The 26833-nt window shown below is 38.9% G+C and overlaps 1 protein-coding gene across 1 annotated transcript in view; it reads left to right on the top strand.

Moving 5' to 3' along the window:
* The first annotated feature begins 21430 nt into the window (after positions 1 to 21430).
* Positions 21431 to 26833, top strand: part of LOC128664634 (matrix metalloproteinase-21-like) — a 146087-nt gene continuing 140684 nt past the window's right edge. The window contains exon 1 of the mRNA XM_053719449.1: positions 21431 to 21449. Coding sequence (XP_053575424.1) covers positions 21431 to 21449 — 19 coding nt within the window. The remainder of the gene's footprint in view (positions 21450 to 26833) is intronic.

Below are 26833 nucleotides of genomic sequence, written 5' to 3'. Positions count from 1 at the left end.
ATTCATTAGTGTATTCAAGTAGTTAAAACTTTACCATCCCTTTAAGTCCCTTTAAAGGTGTACAAGAAAGGTTTCATCATTACACTGTTTGCAGTGTTCACTACAAAAAAAATTCCCAGCCTGGTGGCATTATAAGGTAGCTGGGGGCTGTGTAATATTTTCTAATATGTCATTTTCTGCTATCCAAAGCAGATTTAACATAAATGTATTTAATGATAATTTGTGCAATAAAAATTAACAATTTTTGATATTAGCTAATTTTCAGTGGCAGTAAGCTTATAAGAAATCTAGAGTTTAAAGGGACATTATACACTATATTTTTATTTGCATAAATGTTTTGTAGATGATCCAGTTATATAGCCCATACAGGGGTTTTTTTCTGTAAAAATGTAGTTTTGCTTATTATTATTATTAGTTATTTGTAGAGCCCCAACAGATTCCGCAGCTTATTGTTGAATAACATTGTGCTGATTTTCAGACTCCTAACCAAGCCCCAAAGTTTTAGGAGAATACTGATGTATACCTACTCCAACTTGTTCATGTTTGTGTAAAGGGTCTTTTCATATGCAGAGGGAGGGGGTAGTGTCAGCTTTTACTGGGTGTTCCAGTGAACCTAATCAAAAGTGCTAAACTGGGAGTTTTTAAAAAGGTTTTATATTGGATTTTTAGATCAGTATCTGGACATATTTTTCTTTATAGTAGTGTCTATTCCATGAAGTTATATGAAAATTGGTGTATACTGTCCCTTTAAAGGGATATGAAACCCACACATTTTCTTTTGTGATTCAGACAGAGCATACCTTTTTTAAATTTGATAAATTACTTCTATTATCAGATTTACTTCATTCCTATGATATTCTGTGTTGAAGAGATACATAGGTAGGTGTTTGGAGCACTATATGGCAGGAAATAGTGCTGCAAAACTTCTGCCATATAGTGTTCCAGAAATGGACCAACTCATTAGCATACCTCCCTTCTTTTTTTAACAAAAGATAACAAGAGAATAAAGAAAAAGTGATAATAGAAGTAAATTAGAAAGTTGTTTAAAATCAAATGCTCTATCTGAACCATGAAAGAAAAATGTTGGGTTTCATATCCCTTTAAGTTCACAATCAAACATTATAAAGCATTGCCATTCTGAAATAAAATTCAAATCAAATGATGTATTATATTATTAAAATGACATGAACGTGTACAAATAAAACGCTTGTTAGATCATTTTATTATTGAACTGCAACATGGGTTAAACACATAGTAAAGCCAGCTCCAGAGCAGCATTGCACTACTGGGAGCTACCTGAACAGATCTTGTGAGCCAATGAAAAGTGGTATATGTCCATATCCACCAATCACAAGCTAAGTGCCAGTATTGCGTTGCTGCTTCTGAGCTTACTTAGGAATACGTTTCCACAAAGGACACAAAGAAGATGAAGTACATTTTATAATTAAATAAAATTGATAATGAAATTGAAAAGTCTCATAAAATTGCATGTTTTATTGAAACCTTGAAAGTTTAATTTTGTCTTTTTTTTTGTCCTTTTAAGATTTCTGGGGTTAAGAAATTTTATTTCAGAAGTTCTATGCTTTTTATTGTTTTACTAGGTTTTTTATTGTAAAAAAATAAATATCTATATGAGTTTGCACTTGTAATGTGTGTGTATAATCTGATTTGCACTTAAAGGGACATGAAACACAAAGAATGTCTTTTATTATTCAGATAGAGAATACTACTTTTGTTATCAAATTTGCTTCATTCTTGATAGGTAGCGTGCGCAGGTCTGGAGGACTTCATGACATGAAACAGTGCTGCCATCTAGTGTTCTTGCTAATGTATAACATTGTTGCAAAACAGCTGCCATTTGGTGCTGCAGACACGTGTACACACCTGAACTTACCTTCCTGCTTTTCAACAAAGGATATCAAGAAAACAAAGAAAATTTGAAAGTTGTTTCAAATTGTATGTTTTTTTTCTGAATCATGAAAGAAACATTTTGGGTTTTATGTCCCCTTAAATGTATACATGCTTTAGCTAAAAGTACACCACTGCAGGTACTAACTATCAGGCTGCAGCATCATACAGACCAATATCTACCACTATAATTCCTGCAATCTGCTGGCGCCAAATCTCTTTACTATTTACTCCACAACCATTTGAGTAACATAGTAGATAAGGTTAAAAAAAAGACCAAAGTCAATCGATTTCAACCTAGACAAATCTAATATACTTACAAAAAGCTCCAGTTGAGCTTAAATTAATCCCACTAAAAGGTGACCCATTTATTACAAGCAGTCATATCCATGCATTTTGTTTCTTGCCAGAAATGTATCCAAACATTTTTTAAATGTATCTAGGGTATTGGCATTCACTACCTCCTTTGGTAATGAGTTCCACAATTTTGTTGCTCTTACAGTGAAAAAACATTTCCGTTGCAGGAGATTAAATCTCCTTTCCTCCAACCTTAAATTCTGACCTCTTGTCACAATCAATTTTCTTGGAATAAACAGATATTCTGCCATCTTTGTATATGGGCCTTGAGTGAAATAAAAATGTATAATGTGGCCGCTAAAGATCAGACTCAATAATTTCACCTGTCTCTCTTTGAATAACAGTATCACTTTTGTAAAACCTTACTCATGTAAGATTGATGCGTTGAATATACAAACTCTTCACTGGAAAGTTAGAGTAGTTTTATATAATATTAAAGAAGGGAGACCACATGATATAATACTAATATACATGATATAATAATAATACTATAAAACAGGCAGGATACTGAAGTCTTCTTAAAAGCATATTCTTTATTTCAAACTTTTAAAACATCTCATTACACGGACACCATATGTTCTTAGTACCAGATTGTCAGTGGATCAGCTGACAAGTTTCGGCACACCCGCCGTAATCATAGCTGCATGACCCACAGATTCACTGGCGCTGCTTTAAAAGCTTTAAAACACACACTATTGGACACATCTGGTGCTTTCTCCTTTCAACAAAAATACGCCATTGTTGTTGGCTTTAACTTTGTGTTTAACTTTAACATTTCATGTATGCAAATCTACAAATTTATCACTATAAAGATTATGCATAGATACCACCAATAGTCATTTTTTCTATATAATTCACCAAAATCCTTATATTTAACTGACTAAATATGTATTCTCTTCAACTTGCAATTTTTTCTTACTAAATGTCCCTTAACAATACAATATGTTAACACTTCTCTATATTTTTACAACATTTTTTGGATCTATTAACACCACCTTCTCTTTATTTATTGCTTTGCAAAGCCTTATTATCTCAATGCCAAAAATTGATCAGATCATACTCTGAATTAAGACCCTTGGGTACCCTTTGTTTGTAACTTGAATATCCAGAACACTTCCTGTCTTTCTAGTAGATTTTCTCTATCTCCTCCCCTTTCCCCTGTCTTAATCCCTTGTATTATGGTCCAGACTGGAGTGTCAGGTTTTTAATTGTGCTTATGTTTGAAATGTTGAATTAAAGTGGTTGTTAGACTTCCTGCTTTAATATTCAACAGATGTTCCCTTATTCATATTCAAACTTCTTCTCTTGTGGTGAGACCTACATACTGGATCTTACATTGTGTACAGGTCAACAGGTAAATAACATACGTAGATCTACAATTGAGGCATTCCCTATGCTCAAAGCTCTCCTCATAAAGTCACGCATAAAGTCTTCACTGGTATTTGGATAACCACAAGCTATACAGGTATACGTTTCCATGGCTACATATCTCCAAAACTACTGAACAGATTCAAATAGTAGAACTCAAACCCTTCAAGCTCGTCCATGCTCGCTCATAAGACTGCTGCTTCTTAACATCTCTGCCATAAATCATCCTGAACGTGAGCAGGGATTGCCATCAGACAAACAATGCCCACTTGCAGCAAAGATGGAAAGACAGGTTCCCCTTGTTGGAGACCTTGTCTGTCCAAGTTAGTCTATGGAGCCCTGTGTCTTACTTCAAGCAAATCCTTCAGCATCTTGTGATCGACCCATGCAGCAGGATTAAATGGATAAATGTAGCTACCAATCAGCAAGCGCTACTCAGGTGCCGGCCCCCGAGCTTACATTTCTGCTTTTCAAATTAAGATACCAAGAGAATGAAGGAAAAACTAATAATAGGAGTACATTATAAAGTTACTTAAAATTGCATGCTCTATTTGAATCATGAAATAAAAAAAATGGGTTTCATTTTTCTTTAAGGAGGAAGAAAATAGTTATTTAAATAAATAAAATGCATCAAATTACACATTGTCTTACTAGATTCATGCCAACAAATAAATGCAATTCTAGCAGACTGGGAAGCTGAGAGGTAAGCTGGTTGTTTTTTTTTTTTTTTTTTTAAGAACATTCCTTTTATTGAAGAACTTTTTCAATACAGTTGCACAAAAAAGAAAATACAAAAATATGTAACATGGTGGTAAAATACAAGTGAAATATATATATATATATATATATATATATACACTGCTCAAGAAAATTATGATGTACCACCTCACAAACCATTGGAGGCAAATTAAGTATAATTATTAGGGTAATCAGATACATTCACAGAAAGCTTTATGTAGTGCACTACGTTCAATGGACAAACAAGACACATAATTATATATATAAATAATGACAGTTTAATGTAACATTGTTTTTACCTTAAAGGGACTTTAAACACTTTGAGATGGTAATATAAAATGATAAATTGTATATAATAAAACAACTCTGCAATATACTTTTATTATTTACTTTGTCCTCTTTGCCTGTAATTCCATTCTGAAATTGTGAGCTTTTCAGTTCCTGTTAGAAATGGACGTGCAGAACACTGTTAAATCCAGCACAACCATTGGCTGCACACTCTAGTGACCTATTTATAACTGACCCTAATTGGCCACAGCAGAGAAGGTAACACAAGTTACAACATGGCAACTCCCAGTGTTTTATAGACACTAAAACTTTACACTTATTTTGTCACTTTTTAAACAACTAATGAAACTTTAAAAAATACATCTACATGTTACTCATGGACTAATCTTTTCTTTGAATGCATCATTCTATCTAGCATGTATTTAGTGTTTAATGTCCCTTTAATGTGTTTCCATTGACTTGTTTATATCAGCTGCAGAGTATGAGAAATTGCTTCTTTAGGTTTATTATTGTGTTGGAAAACACAACCCATTAAAATGTGTTGAGCTTGCAGAGAAATCAGATCTTATGTTATCATTTTCTGTACACACACATACGTCTTTATATTATCTCTGTAAACAAACGCCCAATATTTTTGCATTTGTTGCTTATCTCTCCTGGGAGTGTAATTTCTTCAGCTGGGTATGATTACACAGATTTTCTTTAAGGCAGAACACTGTGCGATCTGCGTTCTTATCGCAGAAACTGAAGGGTCTCTGCAGAAAGAACGGCAGTGGCAGTTAAAACATTTTTTTGCCTGCACTTTTAATTTCTGCCTGCAGGTGTCACTGTTCCCTTATATTTAATGTAAATATTTGCATTCCATTTCCTGAACTCCAGTGCGGTACAGGGTAACAGCACATTGCAGAAAAGGTAAGTCAGTGCTTAACAAATGTATTGTAGGAGTGCAGGAGCCATCCAAAATACTTAGATTTTTTTGTTTGTTCTTTAATAAGTGTGTGTGTGTTTATTTTGTGTGTGTGCGTGTATAAGTTGTGTGTGTATGTATATGTTGTGTATACGTTGTGTGTGTGTGTGTGTGTATATGGTGTGTGTGTATATATGGCGTGCGTGTGTGTGTATATATATATGGCGTGTGTATGTGGTATGTGTGTATATGGTGAGTGTGTGTATATGGTGTATGTGTATATGTTTGTGTGTGTGTGTATGGTATGTGTGTATATGTTGTGTGTGTATGTTTGTGTTGTGTGTGTGTGTATATGGTGTGTGTATGGTGTGAAAGTGGTGTGTGTATGTCCTCATGCACACCGAGTAAGGGCAACAAACACAGCAACACCAGCTTCTTAAAGACACTGCAGAACATTTTTCACTAAAAAAAAATCTCATCGAAGAAAATGAAAAAAAGTTCTGCCTCTGGACTTCTACTTAAAGGAATATGAAACCCACATTTTTTTCTTTCATGACTTAGAAGGAGCATGCAATTTTAAACAACTTTCCAATTTAGTTCTATTATCTAATTTGCTTCATTCTCTTGATATCCTTTGTTGAAAAACATTTACATAGGCTCAGCTGCTGATTGGATGCTGCATATAGATGCCTTTTGTGATTGGCTCACCCATGTGCATTGCTATTTCTTCAACAAATTATATCTAAAGAATTAAGCAAAGTAGATAATAAAAATAAATTGGAATGTTGTTTAAAATTGTATTCACTATCGGAATCATGAAAGTACAATTTTGTCTTTCATGTCGTCCCTTTAAGATCTTTCAGTATAGGTAGGGAGACAACAGGCAAAGCCAGCTATTTCAGGTGCTGAAATAAAGTGAAAAGAGCTAGTTGTAATCAATTTAATACAATACAGCAGGTAAAATGGATCGCTGGAAACAAAATAAAGCATTTCTTTTTGTGTTAAAGCTGACATGAAATGTGTTGACCTTCAGAAAACATACACAGCACAGTTAACGTTTTAATGCCGTTACAACGTTCTATTCCGCCCTAACCGCACCAGGCTTTAGTGCCATTAAGACGGAATGGAATAGAACGTCCTAGCCGTTTGGCTGTCCTGAAGCCAACAATGCTTCCAGGATGGGATCACGGTCAGGATTTCAATTTGTCTACAAAAGGGTTAACATTCTTTTTTTGTGTTTTCAATACTTCTTTTTTTTATTTACCCGTGATCAACTATTTTTTGTTTTCACAAATGCTTTAAATTACTGAGTTAGTATGATCTTAAATGAACAGTAAACACCTTGAGATTTCTATATAAAATATTTTTTTATGCATAAGGAAACAACAATGCAATATGCATTTATTATTTATTTTCCCCCTTCATGTAATTGAGCTCTGAAAATTGAGCGATTTCTAATTCTCAGAACTTGAAATGGATCCTGCTGATCTCCCAAGGCTAACCCTGCTACATATATTAGCATTAACTGATTGGAACTGCAATTTTTTTTTATTGTATACTAACATTAAGGCCCCCATTGATCAAGCTGCGTGTGCAGCCATGGGGGCCCATTGCTGCGAGCTTGCATATGTGAGCCTGCAGCCAAGCGTTAAGAAGCAGCGGTTATCAGACAGCAACTTCCTAAACAGTACACCAGCTATAAGCTGGCGGATTAAATCACCCTAGGTACTTTTGCCCTGGGGTGTTTGACAACCCCCTACTGCCACACCATTGGGCTATCTCGAGTAGGGGGCGGCATTGCTACGCAAACGCATTCTGCCAACACTGTCCATCCAGCTGTTGATAAATACCTGCCTATGTCTGTGTTTAGACTTGTCTGCAGACTAAAGCTCAGATTGGCTCCTATCTTTTTTCATCTGTAGTGTAGGGACCCTCCCCACTTCTTAGATTACTTTTTTCTGTAGTGTCCATTCCTCCCTCTCCTTTCAAAATCATTTTCCGTAGTGTAGGGTCCCATCCCTCCCTCTCCCCTAAAAAATGTTGTGATGAGAGTGGGAAGTGACGTCACCGGATGGGGGCTTGGTTTAGGGCCGTTATTGTCTGTCGCAGTTACCAAGTCAGATGTATTGTGCAAGCTGTATACTTCGATGCTCTGCAATAAAATAGCGTTGTACCTTATCTACTGTGTCCTGCATCTCATGACATGGTGTCAGAAGTACTTGCCTGCGCTTCTGTTTCCTGATTAATGACGATGTCAAAGTTTACCCCACCTGAGCCTTTTGATTTCTCTTAGCCTGCAGCTTGGCCCACATGGCGTCAGCGGTTTCAACGCTTCAGGATTGCTTCCAAGCTGGACAAGGAGAGTGGTGAAGTACAAATTAATTCTCTTTTATACTCTATGGGGAAAGATGTGGAGCCAGTGTTCAATGTCTTTACTTTCCAAGAAGGGGAAGAATTTGACTTTGAAATAGTTATGAACAAACTCAGTGCTCACTTTGTGCCCACAAGAAATGTGATTCATGAGAGGGCTTGTTTTCACAAACGTGCTCAGCGTGTGGGAGAATCTGTGGAGTCATTTGTGCGCAGCCTGTATGAACTAGCTGAATTCTGTGAGTTTGGTGTTGCTAAAGAGGAGCAAATCCGAGACAGAATAGTCATAGGAATTGTAGATGCTGAAGTCTCACTGAAGCTACAGTTGGAGACTGATTTAACATTGGATGGGGCTATTAGGAACTGGTGAAAAAGCAAAGTGCTGATCTGAGGTCTGAGAGTATTGTGGATGAAGTGCAGCAGTTCAGGAGAGCTGCTAGTGAAAGGCACAGTGTGAGCGGTAGACCAAGGGCAACAGATAGGCCCAGAAGCGGATGGGCGCAGCATGCTCGCTGCACGCGGTGTAACCGTACCCATTATCAGAGTGTTGTATGCCCTGCTAAAGACAAAAGATGAAGAAAATGTAACAGAATGGGCCATTTTGAAGTGGCGTGTAAAACTGAATTCATTAAAGAGATGTAGGTGGATAGTGACCAGGAGGGTCAAGAAGTGTCCTTTGTTGGGTCTGTTGTTGAATGGTCTGGTTCAGATGAAGATTGGCGGGTTACTCTTACTGTAATGGGAGCCAAAGTTGCCTTTAAGATTGACACAGGAGCAGATATCACTGTTATGTCCCTTGCAGCATTCATAAAACTGCCTCGACAGCCTCAGCTGGCGAAAGTTACAACAAACGTTCATAGTCCTGGTGGCCGCATCGATTGTGCGGGGAAATTTCTTGCCAGCTGCGAGTACAAGCAGAGGAAATTCACCATGTGGGTGCATGTGATTAGAGGTCAGTGTGTTAACTTATTGAGCAGAAAAGCAGCCTGTGGTTTGGGCCTGGTCACCAGAGTGAATGAGATTTCAGAAGACATGTTTGGTGAATTGGGCCTACTGAATTGTAACCCAGTCCGAATATCACTTAAAGGTGACGCAGTCCCTTACAGCATTACCACTCCTCGTAGAATTCTGTTCCCGCTCATGCCTCAAGTGGAGAAGGAACTTCTGCGTATGAAGAATATGGGAGTTATTGAACAGGTTGTTGAAGCAACTGACTTGTGTGCCCCCATTGTGCCTGCCGCGAAGAAAAACGGGAAGGTACACATCTGCGTAGACTTGAAAAGGCTGAATGAGGCGGTAAAGAGAGAGAGCTATGTGCTGCCGACACTTGAAGACATAGCTCCGAAATTGGCTGGGGCGAAGTTCTTCTCTACACTGAATGCTTCCAGCGGCTTCTGGCAGATACATCTATATTCAATAGTGCCGCAAACTGACTACCTTCATTACATCGGTAGGTCGGTTTTGCTTCTGCAGACTCCCCTTCGGGATATCCTCTGCTCCTGAAATCTTTCAAAGAGAGATGAGTTCTCTCCTAAGGGACCACAAGGGCACGGCAGTCGTCATGTATGACATTTTGGTGTATGGGTCTACATTGGAAGAACATGATCAGCGATTGAGCTGTGTGCTGCAGACCATTAGAGAGTCCGGGCTGAAATTAAATAAGGAGAAATGCCATTTTAGGAAGGCTGAATTATGTTACTTTGGGCATATTATCAATGGGGATGGCATCAAGCCGGACCCTGATAAAATCCTTGCTATTGAACAGATGAAAAGTCCTTCTGATGTACATGAGCTGAGACAAATATTGGGCCTTGTGAATTATGTGGGCAGGTTCCTTCCAGATTTATCCACAATACTACACCCTATCACAGAGTTGCTAAAGAAAGATGTTGCCTGGGTCTGGGGACCTTCACAGGAAGAATCTTTTTTTCAGGTCAAGTCCCTGCTGGGGTCTGCCCCAGTGTTTGGGTTCTACGACCCTTCCAGAAAGACTGTGGTTAGTGCTGATGCGAGCAGTTATGGGTTAGGGGCCACCCTCCTGCAGTTGAATGAGAACAAACTACAGCCCATCACCTACTGTTTCCGTACACTGACGGCTACTGGGTCGAAATACGCCCAAATTAAGAAAGAGTGCCTGGCTGCAGTTTGGGCCTGTGAGCGCTTCCGGCGTTATCTAGTGGGTTTAGAGAAATTTAGTCTGGAGACTGACCATAAACCGCTAGTCCCTCTAATCAACTCCTATGATATTGACAAAACACCCCTAAGATGCCAGAGACTTCTGATGAGGCTGCTCAGGTTCAACGTTCAGGCAGTGCATGTACCGGGGAAACAACTGGTAGTGGCAGATACACTTTCCAGGCTCCCGCTGACTGCTGCTGAAGAATCTTCAACGGAATCAGATGTGAAAGTGTATGTAGATTCAGTTCTGGCATCCAAATCCATTTCGTCAGGGAAGCTAGAGCAAATAAGAAAGGAGGCATATTTAGATACTGACCTTCAAGAAGTTATTAAGTACATAAAAGAAGGTTGGCCAGAGAGCCGGGCAGCCTGGATGTCTTTAAGTTCTTACCAGTCAGAAAGGTTGCAGCTCACGGAACTGGATGGGTTGGTGCCGCATTGTTATTCCTGTTAGCATGCGGCAGGAGATGTTAAGCAGGATTCATGATGGCCACTTGGGCATTACAAAGTGCAGAGAAAGGGCAGCTATGGCAGTATGGTGACCTGGGATCAGTTCCGACATCGCAAGCCATGTGTCAAAATGTGCCATTTGCTGGGAACGTTGGCCTACTCAGAGAAGGGAGCCCTTGATTTCTACTCTGCTGCCTGCAGGCCTGTGGCAGAAAATAGCTACTGATTTGTGCGAACTGCACAGAAAAAAGTACCTAGTCGTGATTGACTACTATTCCAGGTATTTGGAGATTGCACCCTTGAATGAGATCACAAGTCAAGCCGTTATCACTCATCTCAAGAGCTTGTTCGCCCGGTGGGGCATACCAATGGAGTTAGTGAGTGATACCGGAATGCAGTTTGCTTCCACAGAGTTCAGTTCTTTCAGCAGTGAATATGATTTTGTCCATTCTACATAAAGTCCACATTACCCGCAGGCCAATGGAATGGCTGAAAGGGCAATTCAAACAACAAAGTTCATTTTGAAGCAATCCGAGCCGTACCTAGCCCTCTTGGCCTATAGGGCTACTCCCATTCAAGCCACGGGTTTTAGCCCGGCACAGCTGATGCTAGGACGTCAGATTCGCACCACTTTACCCTCTGTGGGTGTCTTCCAGCCAATTAGCTATGTTCCTCTGGACGAGGTCCTTAGGAGGGATGAAGAGGCTAAAAGGGGCTATAGTTTCTTCTACGACAGGAAACACTCTGTGAGGCCCTTGCAGGAGCTGAATGTGGGGCAAAGTGTCAGAGTTAAACTGGATGAAGAGAAGAAATGGAAGATACCTGCTACGGTAATTGGACGCTTTCCAGAACCAAGGTCTTATGTAGTCCTTACTGATGGAGGGACAGTCACACGTCGAAATAGAAAACATCTTCAGCAAGTACCTGAGAGTTTTGGACTGGATGCCTCAGTACCACTGCCGGTGGGATCCCCTGTTTTAAGAGGGTTGCCTTCCCCTCAGCAAGATCACAGCGGGGATACTTCTTTGCTTCCAGCAGACTCTCAATCACCTTCTTCTGTATCAGAGGACAGTTCATGTAAAATGACATCAAGTGGAAGGGTGGTGAAACTTCCAGCCCGATATCGGGATTAGCACTAGTTAGAGCAGTGACCGGAAGTATGGTCAGAATAATCCCATGGTCATTGTGGACTAGAGTAGTCTACCCCGATGTTCAAGTCAGGATTGTATTTCATGTTGTTTATATATATTCTCTTTAACTTATTTGTTGTATACTAAACAATTTCTGTATGCTTCTTGTATACCTTGTTATTTGATGTATTCAAAGAAAAAAAAATGTATGCTTTGTCCTTTGAAAAGGGGGAAGATGTGATGAGAGTGGGAAGTGACATCACTGGATGGGGGCGTGGTTTAGGTTTAGTTATTGTCTATGTCGCAGTTACCAAGTTAGATGTGTTGTACAAGCTGTTTACTTCTATGCTCTGCAATAAAATAGCGTTGTACCTTCTATGCTGTGTCCTGCATCTCATGACAAACGTTATTGCTGTAGAATAGGGAACCCCACCCCTCCCTCCGCCACTGGGCCGCCCAGCGAACTCCCACCGCTCCCACTCGGAGGATCGTCACAGAGAGTAACACAGATAGTGTCACTTTCTGTAACGATCGACAATCTTGCTTCATCTTGATATTGAGCACGATCAGTGTTCCCTTAACATATAAATGCAGATGCCTTCTGCCCCCAACTCCAGTCTCCGCTGTCTAAGCTGACTGCGGGAACTGCAACATGCACCTCTGTACGCTGGGCAAAGTACTGTGTGACGTATTACCGACGTCCAATTGGCGCAAGTGGTTAAAAATTTGTTAATCTTGGCCTATATGTTATTCTGTAGTGGGACAACAGAAATTCTGTGCTTGACCCCAATGAGCCTTTGAACTCATATTAATAATATTATTTTTATTTTTACAAAATCAACATCTATTGAAAGACATTTATTTGCATACAATCTGCTTCTTCACTCTGCTTTGTATAACTAAAGTATGACAGCGTTGCTGATAGTACAGGCCGAGCTCATTAGCATAAATTTGAATACAATACTATACAGCATAAATAAGGACCTAAAGCTGCAAGGGCTGATTTTAAATGACTTTGTTTATAATTAGATTCTTATACACTTAGAAACAATTAAGCCACAAAATCTTTATCGCTGTATTTAATCTTTCTTTTCAACTTTGATCTTGATCTTAAAATTACCAGCCATGTTGTTAAAGGGACAGTAAAGTCATAATTAGACATTCAGGATTTAGACAGAGCATACAATTTTAAACAATTTTCTAATTTACTTATGTTATTTAATTTGCTTCCTTCTCTTGTTATCCTTTGCTGAAATGTTTATCTAGGTAAGCTCAGGAGTAGCAAAGAACCTAGGTTCTAGCTGCTGATTGGTGGCTGCATATATATACCGATTTTCATTGGCTCACCCATGTGTTCAGTTAGAAACCAGTAGTGCATTGCTGCTCCTTCAACAAATGATACCAAAAGAATGAATCAAATTTGATAATAGAAGTAAATTGGAAAATTGTATGTTCTAAATAAATCATGAAAGAAAAATGTTGTGTTTCATGTCCATTTAAAATATTAGCTGAGGGGCGGAGCCTGACTGAGCTCAGAGATGGCTGTGTAATCTCTGAGCTCCGTGCTGCCATCGACAAAAGTCAGCAACAAACTTACTCAAGAGGACTAATTTACCCTCCTAATATAGCCCAAAGACAGCTGATCTACCAAAGAGTGGCTTCTTTTGTTTTTACATGCTGCCGCTTTATTTTAAGCCGGTCACCCAGCCAAAGGAACATTTTCGCGCCACGCAAGAAGAGAGGCCCAGGCTGAGGTAATGGCACAGCGCAATCTTCACCACGACACCGGAGCTGCCTAACCTACAACCGGACCGAATCGCGGTCAGTCGATCCGAAAACTCCCCACCGGAGGTATAAAATACACTGCGCACAAAGCAGTCGACACGCAGCTCAATACCCTGACCTCATCTACCAGCTCAGCGGTACTAAGGTAGGCCGCGGTAGCGGACACACATAAAGAACAGCATGATAGAACGCTGTAATTAAATCATGGCACAAAAGCAATGTTAAAAGGGTATTAAGCATACAGAAAGGAGACTCTGACCAGGCTATATAACATTGGACTATAAAGAGATCTCATTTAATAACGATTATCTTTCACCAAACATGGAGGATGTGTTGGAGGGGGTGTGAAAACAGAAATATGCACACGCTTTTATGTAAACCTAGCAGGGTAATCTGATGGGGATAGCATTTCTTTGGATCCTAAGGATATAAAGGAAACTGTGAATGGGTTATTCAGAGAGGTGGTTTGTTCACTTCCAGCATATTTAATACAGCATAGGGGGACAGATGATACAACATAAGAGCTACTATTAGCACTAAAAGGCTCCCTGTAGTGAATATACAAAGACATATAAACATTAACCAGCAGAAGAAACTCTCCTTTCACTACGGTCATTAAAGCTAATAGAAACTGAAGAAGTTGGTTAAGGATCCACTATAGAAGCAAATAACGCCATATTGTCACCATCTCACCCGCCATTCCTCCAGCCATTCAGACCTCTCTGCCCAGACTGGCTACACCACAGAATCTATTAATAGGTCCAGCTGCTCACATTAGTTCCGTACTAGCTATTATGTCAACCAGAAAACCAACAAGAGGAGACAAATCTAGCAAATCTTCCTCCGTCAGCACTTTCTTCAAGCCCCCTAAACACAGTAAAAATACAGAGCCAGCAACAATGGAGGCAGGAGGGGACTCAGACTTGGAAGCTACACCTCTCACATTTGAGGAAGACAAAAATCCTGTAACTAAGGCTGATTTAAGAGACTTGGTCTCTAAACAAGATATCACTAGTAATTTCGAAAAGCTTTGGGAAAAAATTGACTCTATGCATTCTGCAGTTACAGCAAGTCTCAAAGACATACGGTCTGACATCACTGAACTAGGTGGCAGACTCGAAATAATCGAAGAACATAGAGACACAGTTTCAGATGAACTAGCAGCATCCTCCCACACCATTCAACTTCAACAACAATCTATCACAGAATTACAGGATAAAGTAGACGATCTGGAAAACAGATCCCGCAGAAACAATATCAGACTGAAGGGAGTCCCAGAGAGCATTGCTAATCCAGACCTTCAGACATACCTGCAACAACTTTTTCGCAACATCACAGGAGACTCAGAAGAATCAGATTATGAAATTGAAAGAGCGCACAGAGCGCTACGACCAAAACCTAAGGAGGATGCTCCACCTAGAGATGTTATCATCAAGTTATCATTTTTTCAAGATAGAGAAAGAATACTTCAAGCTTCCAGGACCAAGCCAACATACAAATATCAAGGAACTATAATACAATTTTTCCAAGACCTTAGCCTCCGAACACTTCAAAGAAGGAGTTCTCTACACCCTTTGACCACCCTCTTACAAAAACACCAAATCAAATACAAATGGGGTTTCCCTTTTGCCCTATATATCCTCAAAGACAACAAATCTTACACACTCCGTGACCAGGATGAAATAGGACCAACATGTAAACTCTTGGGACTAGATACTCCACATTTACCCACTGAGGACCAACAACAGAAGTCATCTGTCCCCCCCAGACAGCCCAGATGGACAAAAGTGAATCACAAAGGATCCAAGAAATAGGACAATTCTACATGTCGCCAGCCTTTTCTCCCAACCAGGACATCCTCCACGACCTAGAGTCCCCCACTCTGGGCTTTAATGTGTTTCGCTGAGACACCAGTATCCTTATTAACATGACACCTTCTGAAGGATGTGTCACCTCACACTCCCCTAGAGGGGGTACTATTATTGCTTTACATTTCAGTTAAATGTTCAGACGCTCACAATATGGAAGCGTCATATTTATAGCCATGTTTAATATATTATGATCAGTTCATATGTTGCTGACTAACTAGTTTTAGCTATATTAATGTATAGGCAGCATTCACCTTCATAAGGTAACGTTAACGCATATGCTATATGTTGTCCCATTTAAGGGACTTAAGTTATGTTATCATGTATTTTGTTGTTTTTCTTGTTATTTTTTCTCTTTAATCTTATCTTTCTCTCTCTTCAGGGACGCCGGGGCTGCTCCCCCCCTCAGACAAATTTACTGTTACTTCTACCAGCCGACTGACCTTCTGACTTCTCCCAGACCATATGTACCAATACACTCCACACCAGATTTACTTTTACTAAGACCACCCACCATAATGACTCTATGACCCCTCAGATACACCTTGTCTCTCACAATGTGAGAGGATTGAACACTAACGTCAAAAGACGTACAGCTATGTCTCAATATCAACATTTAGGGGCCAACATCATATTTCTCCAGGAAACCCATTTCACTCAAGATATAATCCCCAAATATTGGGCTAAACAATTCACACAACACTACCATGCTTCCACTACCACCAAGAAGAGAGGTGTATCAATACTGATCCACTCCAGTTTACCCTTTGAACACGAGTCTACCATAGCATACAAGGAGGGGAGATATCTTATTGTTAAAGGCCGTCTACTTGATTCAAGTGTTGTCCTATGTAATGTTTATGCCCCTAATGATAACCAACATACTTTTTTCAGTAAAATTTCAGATTTAATCACTAACTGGTCTCAACATAAAATTATATTAGCGGGGGACTTTAACATTACCATGGTTAAACATACGGATAGTAATATCAAGTTAACTCCCAAAAAACTTAGACACAACAGAATAGTAAATTCTATCCAAGAACATCTAGCCCCACATGCATTGGTCGACTCCTGGCACTCACTATACGGTCAAACCACGGATACAACCTTCTACTCCTCAGCTCATAAACATTATACGAGACTCGACTACATATACACAAGTCAGATACTATTACCTCTTTTTAGAAGCTCGACAATTCACCCATGCGTATGGTCCGATCACTCTGTTCTCATGCTTCACCTAGAGGGGGTTGTGGACACACTTAGATCTAGGACTTGGACCTATGACCCCACATACTTGAAAGACCCCCTAGTCAAAGATAGACTTAGCAAGCTACTTACTGAATTCTGGGACATTAATAGGGGCTCCACACTCAACCCAATCTCTCCCTGGGCAGCACATAAGGCATACATTAGGGGACTGCTTATACGGGAGAAATCGCAACGGAACAGACAACATAAATCCATGATATCAAACCTTCACGCAGAAATACGGGAACTTGAAGCCAAACATAGATTAACCAGTAGAACTGATATCCTATCCACCTTAGAGACTAAAAGATCATACCTAGCTAACCTCCTAAACAATCAATCACTCAGAGCGATCCAGAAACTCAACACACAATACTACATATACGCGAACAAGCCGTATAAATTCCTAGCACACAAACTGAGAGAAAGATGTAAAGCGTCCACTATAGGGTCTATCCTACTTCCAAGTGGTGCTCTTGTGTCACATCCGCAACATATAGTGGACGCTTTTGCAGACTTTTATGGGAAACTGTACGATGGAAACAAGGTAACACATTCACAAGAGATAGTATCCCAAACTACATTATTCCTGGAGGAGGCTGGGCTGAACTCCATTTCAAAGGATGACAGCGATAGCTTAAATGCCCCAATTACGGGAAAGGAAATACTAGGTATCATAAAAGACCTTAAGTCAGGGAAAGCTGCGGGACCGGACGGTTTCGCTAGCGAATATTATAAAACATTTAAGGACATATTAGTACCCCACCTCACTGATTTTTGTAATTATATACTCGAGGGTCACACAATCCCGAATGACTTGTTACAAACTAGGATAGTGGTAATACCTAAACCTGGTAAAAATCATAAGCTTTGCTCCAGTTACCGCCCTATCTCACTCATTAATCAAGACTTGAAGATCCTCACTAAGGTATTAGCCAATCGCCTAAAACATATCCTTCCAAAATTGATCCATTTGGATCAGGTAGGCTTCATTAAGGATAGAGAAGCACCTGATAATGTGCGAAGGATGCTAAATATAATAGATTATGTTGGAAAAACCGGAATGCCTTCTCTGCTCCTGTCGTTGAATGCAGAGAAGGCATTCGATAGAATAGATTGGGGATACATGAAAGCAGTCATGCTCCAGATGGGATTCGGAGGGGCCTTCATTAAAGCATTGAATGTGATATATTCGACTCCTTCAGCGCAGGTCTCCGCGTCAGGATATAAATCTAGATGCTTTCCCATATTAAATGGTACTAGACAGGGGTGTCCACTCTCTCCCCTTGTCTTTGCACTCTGCATAGAAACCCTAGCAGCAAAAATTAGAAAGACACCAGATGTTTCAGGAGTTATGATTAAAGATCAGGAATACAAATTAACACTCTTTGCAGATGATATCCTACTGACGTTGACTAAACCCCTCATAACACTACCCAACTTATATAAAATCCTAGAACAATTCTCCCAGATTTCAGGTTATAAGGTTAATCTGGATAAATGTGAAGCACTATCACTAGGTCTGCCCCAACACACTAAGAAGCTCATAGAAGTCAATTTTGACCTAAAATGGGCTACACACTCCCTCAAATATCTGGGAATTTACCTGACCACTCAAATTAACCAGCTACACAAACGCAATTATGAGCCTATGTTCAGGGAAATTAGGAAGAATCTCAATAAGTGGAAAGCACACACCTTCTCATGGATGGGCAGACTTGCTGCAGTAAAAATGACTATCCTGCCCCGCCTACTATATCTATTTCGAACACTCCCCATAGAGGTTCCAATTAAGGATCTGAAAACACTCCAAGCAGAACTAATAACATTTATAAGAGGTAAGAAAATGGCTAGAATCTCTGCCACACTTATCACAAAACATAAGGTCTTAGGAGGGATAGGAGCACCTAATCTATTAGAATATTATAGAGCAGCAAGACTAGCACAAACGGTACTAATAGGAGGAAGAAGGGAGGAGGTCCTTTGGACCAAAATAGAGGCAGACCTGAGGGGGTCCATTCATGTAGATGACATTCTTTGGAACAGATACCCTACAAAAACCACACCCGACAAACACAGATCACACATTTTTGACAACACTACACACTTATGGTCACTATTTACCAAACAACAAAAGTTATTACCTACTCAAACACTTATGTATCCGATTAGATATCTCCTCTCCAGCGAGCTGCAGACTATAATCAATAAATGGGCTAACAAGGGTTTATACAGGGTGGCAGACTGGTTAGATGGGAGAAAGTCTAAGACATTCACTCAAATACAGACCCAACTGGGTTCAATAAAGCTCCAGTGGTTCCAGTATCTCCAAGTCAATTCAGCAATTCAAAAATATGTCAGAACTTCCTATAATAATACGTTCTCAACCTTAGAAATCCTGATGAATACCACACATAGACCCAAACAGGCGATATCTAGAATTTACCTGGAGATCCAATCACTAAGCAAAATGACTAAACCCACTATACTTTTACATTGGGAAAGAGACCTTGACATGGTTAAAGATAAAAAGAGATGGGATGAAATTTTTCACTCGGCCTGCACAGGTCTTTTGAGTGCAGACCTGAGAGAAAATACAATCAAAACTATGTATAGATGGTACCTAACCCCAACCAAAACCTACCATATGTCCCTCTCTAACAATAAATTTTGCTACAGGGGATGTGGAGAAATAGGGTCGTATCATCACATGTGGTGGGATTGCACCATAATACAGCCAATATGGGCCCAGTTGTCCTCTCTCCTGGGAGCGGTCCTCGAGGAACATATCCAACTAACTCCTTCTCAAGCCCTGTTAAATGAACCTACACGTAGATTTAATAAACACATAAATATATTCATCAAGATTGCATGCACGGTCACCAGAATAAGTATTGCAAAATACTGGAAAACTAAAGCCCCCCATGGGAGGAAGTATTTAATAGATTAACACTGACTTATCGCATGTATGAATCCGCCTCTAAGATTCTAGACACACAACCACAATTCGAGAGAATATGGTTTTACTAGACACTCAATCAACCACAGACATATAGGGCCCATTAAGAACCTTTTCAGATAAGGAGCTAAGCGGTCTGGTTACCGGGAGGGGTGGGGGCCTCGACGTCCTTCTATACCTAATCTCATTTTACTATTCTTCACTCTATCTAATTGTTCGACAAGCTTTATTAGCTACTTACAGATTAACAATTGGTAGGCACTCTTTTATCTAAACTCTCACTCTATTTTCCTTTTTTCCCTCTTTATTCTTTTCCCCTTTTGGTTGAAGATTTATGCCACTGCTCTGGTTTTATACTGTGTTATTGAGGATAGTGAAACCATGCCACCTACTTAGACAAACTTGATCAGAGACATTTTCCACTCCACTCACACCACCCCATCAAGGACTTGGACTCTGTGTCTGGTGGATGTGGCTTACCCCGATTGCTAAACGGGAGAAACGTAGCATAGAACTTTAAGACCCTGCCTTGAGAAGTTATCAATAGATTCTAAGAGACTTTAGTATGTGGCAGGAGACCCAGAAATTTAGCACTATTGCTTCATTTATACTTCCTATCCCACCTGTTAGATATATAAAAACGATGTATGACCACTGTTGTAACGAATTTATCTATGTTCATATCAATAAAAAAGATTTAAACATAAAATATTAGCTGGGTGACAACCCTATGCAAGTAGAGTGCTTCAGCGTGCTCTGATTATTTCACTGGGGTGAGCAGTACAGCCTCTGACTGGGTGTATTGTCAGCATTCACAAAACGTAAAAAAATATCCCATGTAGAGGGACATTTTTAAAGGTTCTGATCACAATCTATATGCTGCTTACATTGCAATGTTCAAAATACACAGTAGGTTAAAGTTATGTTTACTGTCAATTGAAACCCACTAATTTCCTGACTTTTGTAGTTTTGAGTGAAAACTTAAAGGGACCTCAAACCCAAACATTTCCTTTCATGATTTAGGTAGAACATACAATTTTAAACAACTTTTCAGTTTACTTTTATTATCAAATTTGCTTCATTCTCTTGGTATCATTTGTTGAAGGAGCAGCAATGCACTACTGGTTTCTAACTGAACACATGGGTGAGCCAATGAAAATCGGTATAAATATGCAGCCACCAATCAGCAGCTAGAACCTAAATTATTTGCTGCTCCTGAGCTTACCTAGATAAACCTTTCAGCAAAGGATAAGAAGAGAAGGAAGCAAATTAAATAATATAAGTAAATTGGAAAGTTGTTTAAAATTGTATGCTCTGTCTAAATCATGAATGTCTAATTATGACTTTACTGTCCCTTTAAATCCTGGCATTTAAAGGATAGAAAGGTCAAAACTGAATTGTGCATGGATGCATTTCCATTTTAAATAGAAGCATTTTTGTGATATAGTTACAGTAGCAAAAATGCCTCTAGTTAAAGTTATTATGGGTATTCAGTGAAATACGCACATATGCTGTGAGGGTACGTCTACCAGTATTCAAGCTCAGACAGCTGGTGGTGTTGTGTATTGTGTCTGTGAAGGCTTGTGTCATATAAGCCACTGCTGACTCTCTGCGAATGTGTAGTGGGTAGTGCTTGAATACTGGTGCATGAGCCCTCAAAGCATATGTGTGTATGCCACTGTAAAACAGCAATAATTTACTAGAAACATTTTTGCTAATAGGAGTATATTGCAATAATGCATCAATTTAAAATTTAAATGTATCTGTGCACTTTTCAATTTTGACCATTCTATCCCTTTAACATTTGTTTTCAAATCCAAGCCATATTAATAAAATGTTTGTTTTTTCCTATCCCATGTGTAGATTAATCATGGAGATTGCTTATGCAGGTGAGCATCGCTCCCCTTGCTGTTACTGATTTGATGGCTCAGAACATCTTGCAGATGTATCTAGTTGCTGTGTCATGGCTGTAAGATATGCAATGTTGTAATTGTTCCTGGAATCTACAAGAAAACAGAGAACCAGTGGTCACTTTCAATTTTACAACACGGGAGAAAAAAAAAGCTTAGAGTAAAAAGACAGATTCATTGATTGAGAGAAGTGATGATTAAGCATTTCAGTGGGGGCTGCAGTCCTGTGGGGTGAACAACATCATTTATGTTTTAAGATTGCTTGTAAGTATTTTGAAAAGATGTTAAACTGCTGGTCACAATTACAATAGCATGTTTACTATATTCACCATTTTATTGCATTTCCTTCTTATTTGAATTCCTTACTGGTGTTGGTTGTCAAGCTCAACACCTTAAAGGGATAGTAAAGTCCAAATTAAACTTTCATGATTCAAATAGAGCATACAATCTTAAAGGGACATGAAACACATATTTTTTTTTCTTTCATGATTCAGAAAGAGCATGCAATTGTAAACAACTTTCCAATTTACTTAATTTGCTTCCTTCTCTTGTTATCCTTTGCTGAAAGGTTTATCTAGCTAAGCTCAGGAGCAGCAAAGAACCTAGGTTCTAGCTGCTGATTGGTGGCTGCATATATATATATATATATATACCGATTGTCATTGGCTCACCCATCTGTTCAGTTAGAAACCAGTAGTGCATTGCTGCTCCTTCAACAAATGATAAAGAGAATGAAGCAGATTTAATAATATAAGTAAATTGGAAAGTTGTTTAAAATTGTATGTTCTACCTAAATCATAAAAGAAAATTTTGGGGTTTCATGTCCCTTTCCAATTTACTTCTGTTATCCAATTTGCTTCGTTCTCTTGGTATCTTTTATTGAAGAGTAAAACTAGGTAGGCTCGGGAGTGTGCACATGTCTTTAGCACTCTATGGCAGCAGTGTTTTACAACATTGTATAAAAAACCTACAAATAATGTCGCAAAACACTGCTACCATAGAGTACTAAAGACACGTGCACACTCCTGAGCTCTTATGAGCCTACCTAGTTTTACTCTTCAATAAAAGGTACGAAGAGCACAAAGCAAAATTGAAAATAGAAGTAAATTGGAAAATTGTTTAAAATTGCAGGCTCTATCTGAATCATGAAAGTTTAACTTTGACTTTATTGTCCCTTTAAAACTGGCATAATGGAGTATAGATATTCTTGCATGTTACAGAAGCAGTGCACATTCACAGATCATTTGACAGCTGTATTGTACACTTCATGCATGAGACAGATAGGGTTGTCACCCTTTTTTTTTTGGGGGGGGGGGGAATGCTGGTCAGGCTAATTAGCATAAACTTGCCTAAATAACTATACAACATAAATCAGAAACTAAAGCTGCTAGGACTGATTTTAAATGATCATTTCTTTGTAACTGTATTGTAACACACTTAGAAGACATTTGAAAAAAATACCAGCCAAATCGATAAAATACCGGCTGGGTGGCAACCGTAAATACAAAGAAGGAGTTTTACATTTTGCACTGGCTGCATTGCCCAATATTATTAACCCCTTTATATGGGGTGCCACTTTAAGCAAGCCTACAGGAGGGAGGGTTTAATAGCTCTATTATAGCAACACTAAGGGGGTGATTTATTTAAGGGACAGTCAAGTAAAAAAAAACTTTAATGATTTAAATAAGGCATGTAATTTTAAACAACTTCCTAATTTACTTTTATATATTTTGCTTTGTTCTTTTGGAATTCTTAGTTGAAAGCTAAACATAGGAGGTTCATATGCTAATTTCTTAGACCTTAGCTGAAAGCATTTTGACAGTTTTCACCACTAGAGGGCATTAGTTCATGTGTTTCACATAGATAACATTGAGATCAGGTACATGAAGCTCCTAGTAATCAGCACTGATTGGCTAAAAATGCAAGTCTCTCAAAAGAACTGAAATAAGGGGGCAGTTTGCAGATGCATAGATACAAGGTAATCACAGAGGTAAAAAGTACATTATTATAACTGTGTTGGTTATGCAAAACTGGGGAATAGGTAATAAAGGGATTATCTACTTTTTTAAACAACAAAAATTCTGGTGTTTTCTGTCCCTTTAAGCAGTCAATGCTGCTTATTCCACACAAGCCTTCAGGCTCGCCGGAATCAGGAGTTAAGAAGCGACCACTGTTCCTTAACTCGCCCGTCACCTCTGAGGTGGCGGACAGCAATCATCCTGATCCGATCAGGATGATTGACGCCCCCTGCTAGCCACCGATTGTCTGTGAATGTGCAGGTGGCGGCATTGCACAAGCATTTTACCAGAAAGGCTTGTGCAATGTTAAATGCCGACAGCATATGCTGTTGGCATTTAGCGATGTCGGGTGGATCATGTCCATCCGACATTTAGTAAATTGGCCCCAATGCCAGAGATGTACCTGGTATGTTGCAGTTGTTAATTTATATATATACATATGTTTATAATTTGCCCCTGTAGGGGATGCTGTAAATGCCAAACTGTCTACTTGATACCTAGCTCCGTCCACTAGGTATAGCCCACTCTCTGTGAACCTCATTCACTTGAGTCTGCTGCCCCCTGGAACACACTTTTCGTCTTATTTTCATCTAGGAAACAGCTGCTAACCCGGCCTGCTGGCTATACCTCCTTCTTTTTTGGGCCTTTTGTAGCAGACATGGCAGTTGCTGACTGGGTATTATATGCTCACGTGTCTACCTGCAATTGTCAATATTTCATTGCAGTTCGAAATTTAACATTGTCCAAGAAGATTCTGTTCTTTCACTAAAACAAAAAAAAACTGTTTCTCTACATTTCTCACACTGGAAATTCTCACCACTGAAAAGTAGGCTAGACTGATATGCCCAAAAAGGTGCATGTAACCTGGAGCACAGTGCTTTGAATATCAGTATTTGTGCATATTATTCTCTATAGTAGTGTCTATTACATGCAGTTATATGAAAATTTGTGTACACTGTGATTTTATAAAGGTTTATTTAATTTCAGGGAAGATTTATTTTTTGTGATATTAAAATGTCATAGAAGACAGAAGCCGCGACTTTATAGTTTAACATAACTGCATTTTTATAACATTGAAAAGTAAAAGGAATTCAGTTATGTAAAACTAGACAGTTGTGGATACTATGGGTTAGGTTGCGGTGGGGCTTATGGCGCTTTAGGGGATGATAGTGTAGTGGGGTTAGGTTGCCGTGGGGGTTAGTTTGTGGTGGGGTTATGGCACTTTTTGCATTAAAAAAATAAGGAATAAACAAATGCATTCTTCCTTAATTTGTGTAGGTTGCTCTTTATTTATTCGGTTGTGCACTGAATGCACGAAATAGGCAATGTACATGTGTAAAAGGGATCATTTACATTACATCTTCAATGAAGATGACAATTCTGTATTGAAAATTTCACCAGTATCAGAACAGCATCGCTACCCACAGAGATGTATAGTAAAATAACCTCTTGGCCTTTAAACACTAATTTCAGCCTTTTTTGAAAATGTCACCAGCAACCTGTCCAACCCTCCACTGGCATGATTTTTTTTTAAACCTTGTTTACAAATCTTTTATGTAACCAGTATTCAATTATCAACATTTTCTGTATAGGTGGGGATACAACAGGCAAAGCTAGATATTTCAAATGGTAAAATCAAAATAATGGAGCTATCTATAAACAATTTAATATGCTCCAGATCATAAAATTGATCAAGAAGAGAAAACCTATTATTATTATCGGTTATTTGTAGAGCGCCAACAGATTCCGCAGCGCTAATCCCAGTACAATGCCCCTTTAACTGCAATGTATCCTGTTCTTGACACAGCGATTGCAGAGGCTGGTCTGGTCAAGTTGTTAACCCAGTCTTTCCTTGCTAAGAAATTGTCATGTTCTGTTCTCACTTTTCTGACTGGGTTCTGTCTACAAGAATGCAGACTTGTGTTCTGATTTCAGATTGCTGACCCAGTCCATTCCAGATAAAAAAAATGCTAGGTCATCTCCAGTTCCTGGCCTGACCATGCCCTCACATGCAGACCCTACATTTTCACCAGGTTCCAGTGAGTCACCTATGTTTATGTATACACCAATGTATATTGAAGTCTGCAAATAGTATCAGACAAAATCATTCTCTGTTGACTATATCAGTGTTTATGTTGCCATCTAGTGAATTGGGAAATGTATTGCATTGTCTTGCAAACTGCTGTCTTAAAGTACTGAAGACAAGAGATGAGCGAATGTGCTGAAAGTGTAATTGATTTGGTAGAACAAATAGTCCTGTGGACATTCGTTTTGGACAATCGAATGTTGATAAGAAAGACAATCCATTAAAATTTGGTAATTGAAAGTTATTTCCGGTTTTCGAATGTTCATAATTAGATCGAATATGCACATTCAAAATTTGGAATGTGACATTTGATTTAACAAATACTATTCAGAAGTTCAATAGTTTATGTAGTAGGGACTTTAGTAAAATAATACATAATAGATACAAATATATCAATTGGAATGTTTCTATTTTAAATATTGCATAATTTGAATATATTACATTTAAAGAGAGCATTAGAAATACTATAATATTAAATGAATGTTAGAATGTTGTACGAACATTCAAAATTGAAAATGAACGAACGAATGTGTTAAAATTTGTTTCATTTTTTAAACGTTGTAACACATTTGCCTATCTCTACTCTAGACACATGCATGTGCCTGAATCTACCTACCTGCTTTTCAAAAAACACACCAAGAGAATGGAAAAAAATGTGATAATAGAAATCAATTGGATACTTTTAAAAAACTGTACGCTCTGTCGGAATCATGAAAGAAAACATTTTACAATCAAGCAAACAATCAATCATTCCAGCGCACTAGGTGTGAGGAACTTTAGGCAGATTAAATCTGTTCTGTAGCGTTAGGTCTTGGTGCTTCCTGTAGCCCCCCAGAGTCACTACCTTACCTTTCTATATTTCCGTTGATAATGTACCAGAACTTAAAGTTCCAGAAAAATAAAAATTTACTTCCAACTGTGTCCATAGTTTATTATTTTGTCTTGGCGTCTATTGCTTATAACTAAAATTCAGTGTTTAAAAATATATAAAGCAGTAAACAGTCACCCCTTTTTATCTTTAATTCTTCTCATACTTCCCAAAATGTTGATATCAAAACCTGAGACAGAATGGCTGGGGTAGAGATTTGGAGATAAGTGGTGGAACCAGGCAAATTGGTGTGTGGTATATGCAGTAAGTTTGGGGTGTGGCTGAGCAATCCATTTTTAATTAATGAGCAGTCTTTTGCAGGGTTGGGTGGACCCAGATCTTATCATGAGAAACCAGGACAGTTACCTCCCAATGGTCCCTATTTGTGCGA

The sequence above is a fragment of the Bombina bombina genome, chromosome 6, assembly GCF_027579735.1.
Source record: "Bombina bombina isolate aBomBom1 chromosome 6, aBomBom1.pri, whole genome shotgun sequence".
Taxonomy (NCBI): domain Eukaryota; kingdom Metazoa; phylum Chordata; class Amphibia; order Anura; family Bombinatoridae; genus Bombina; species Bombina bombina.
Note: the sequence above shows the minus strand (reverse complement) of the source record. Positions and strands in the feature narration are given on the sequence as shown.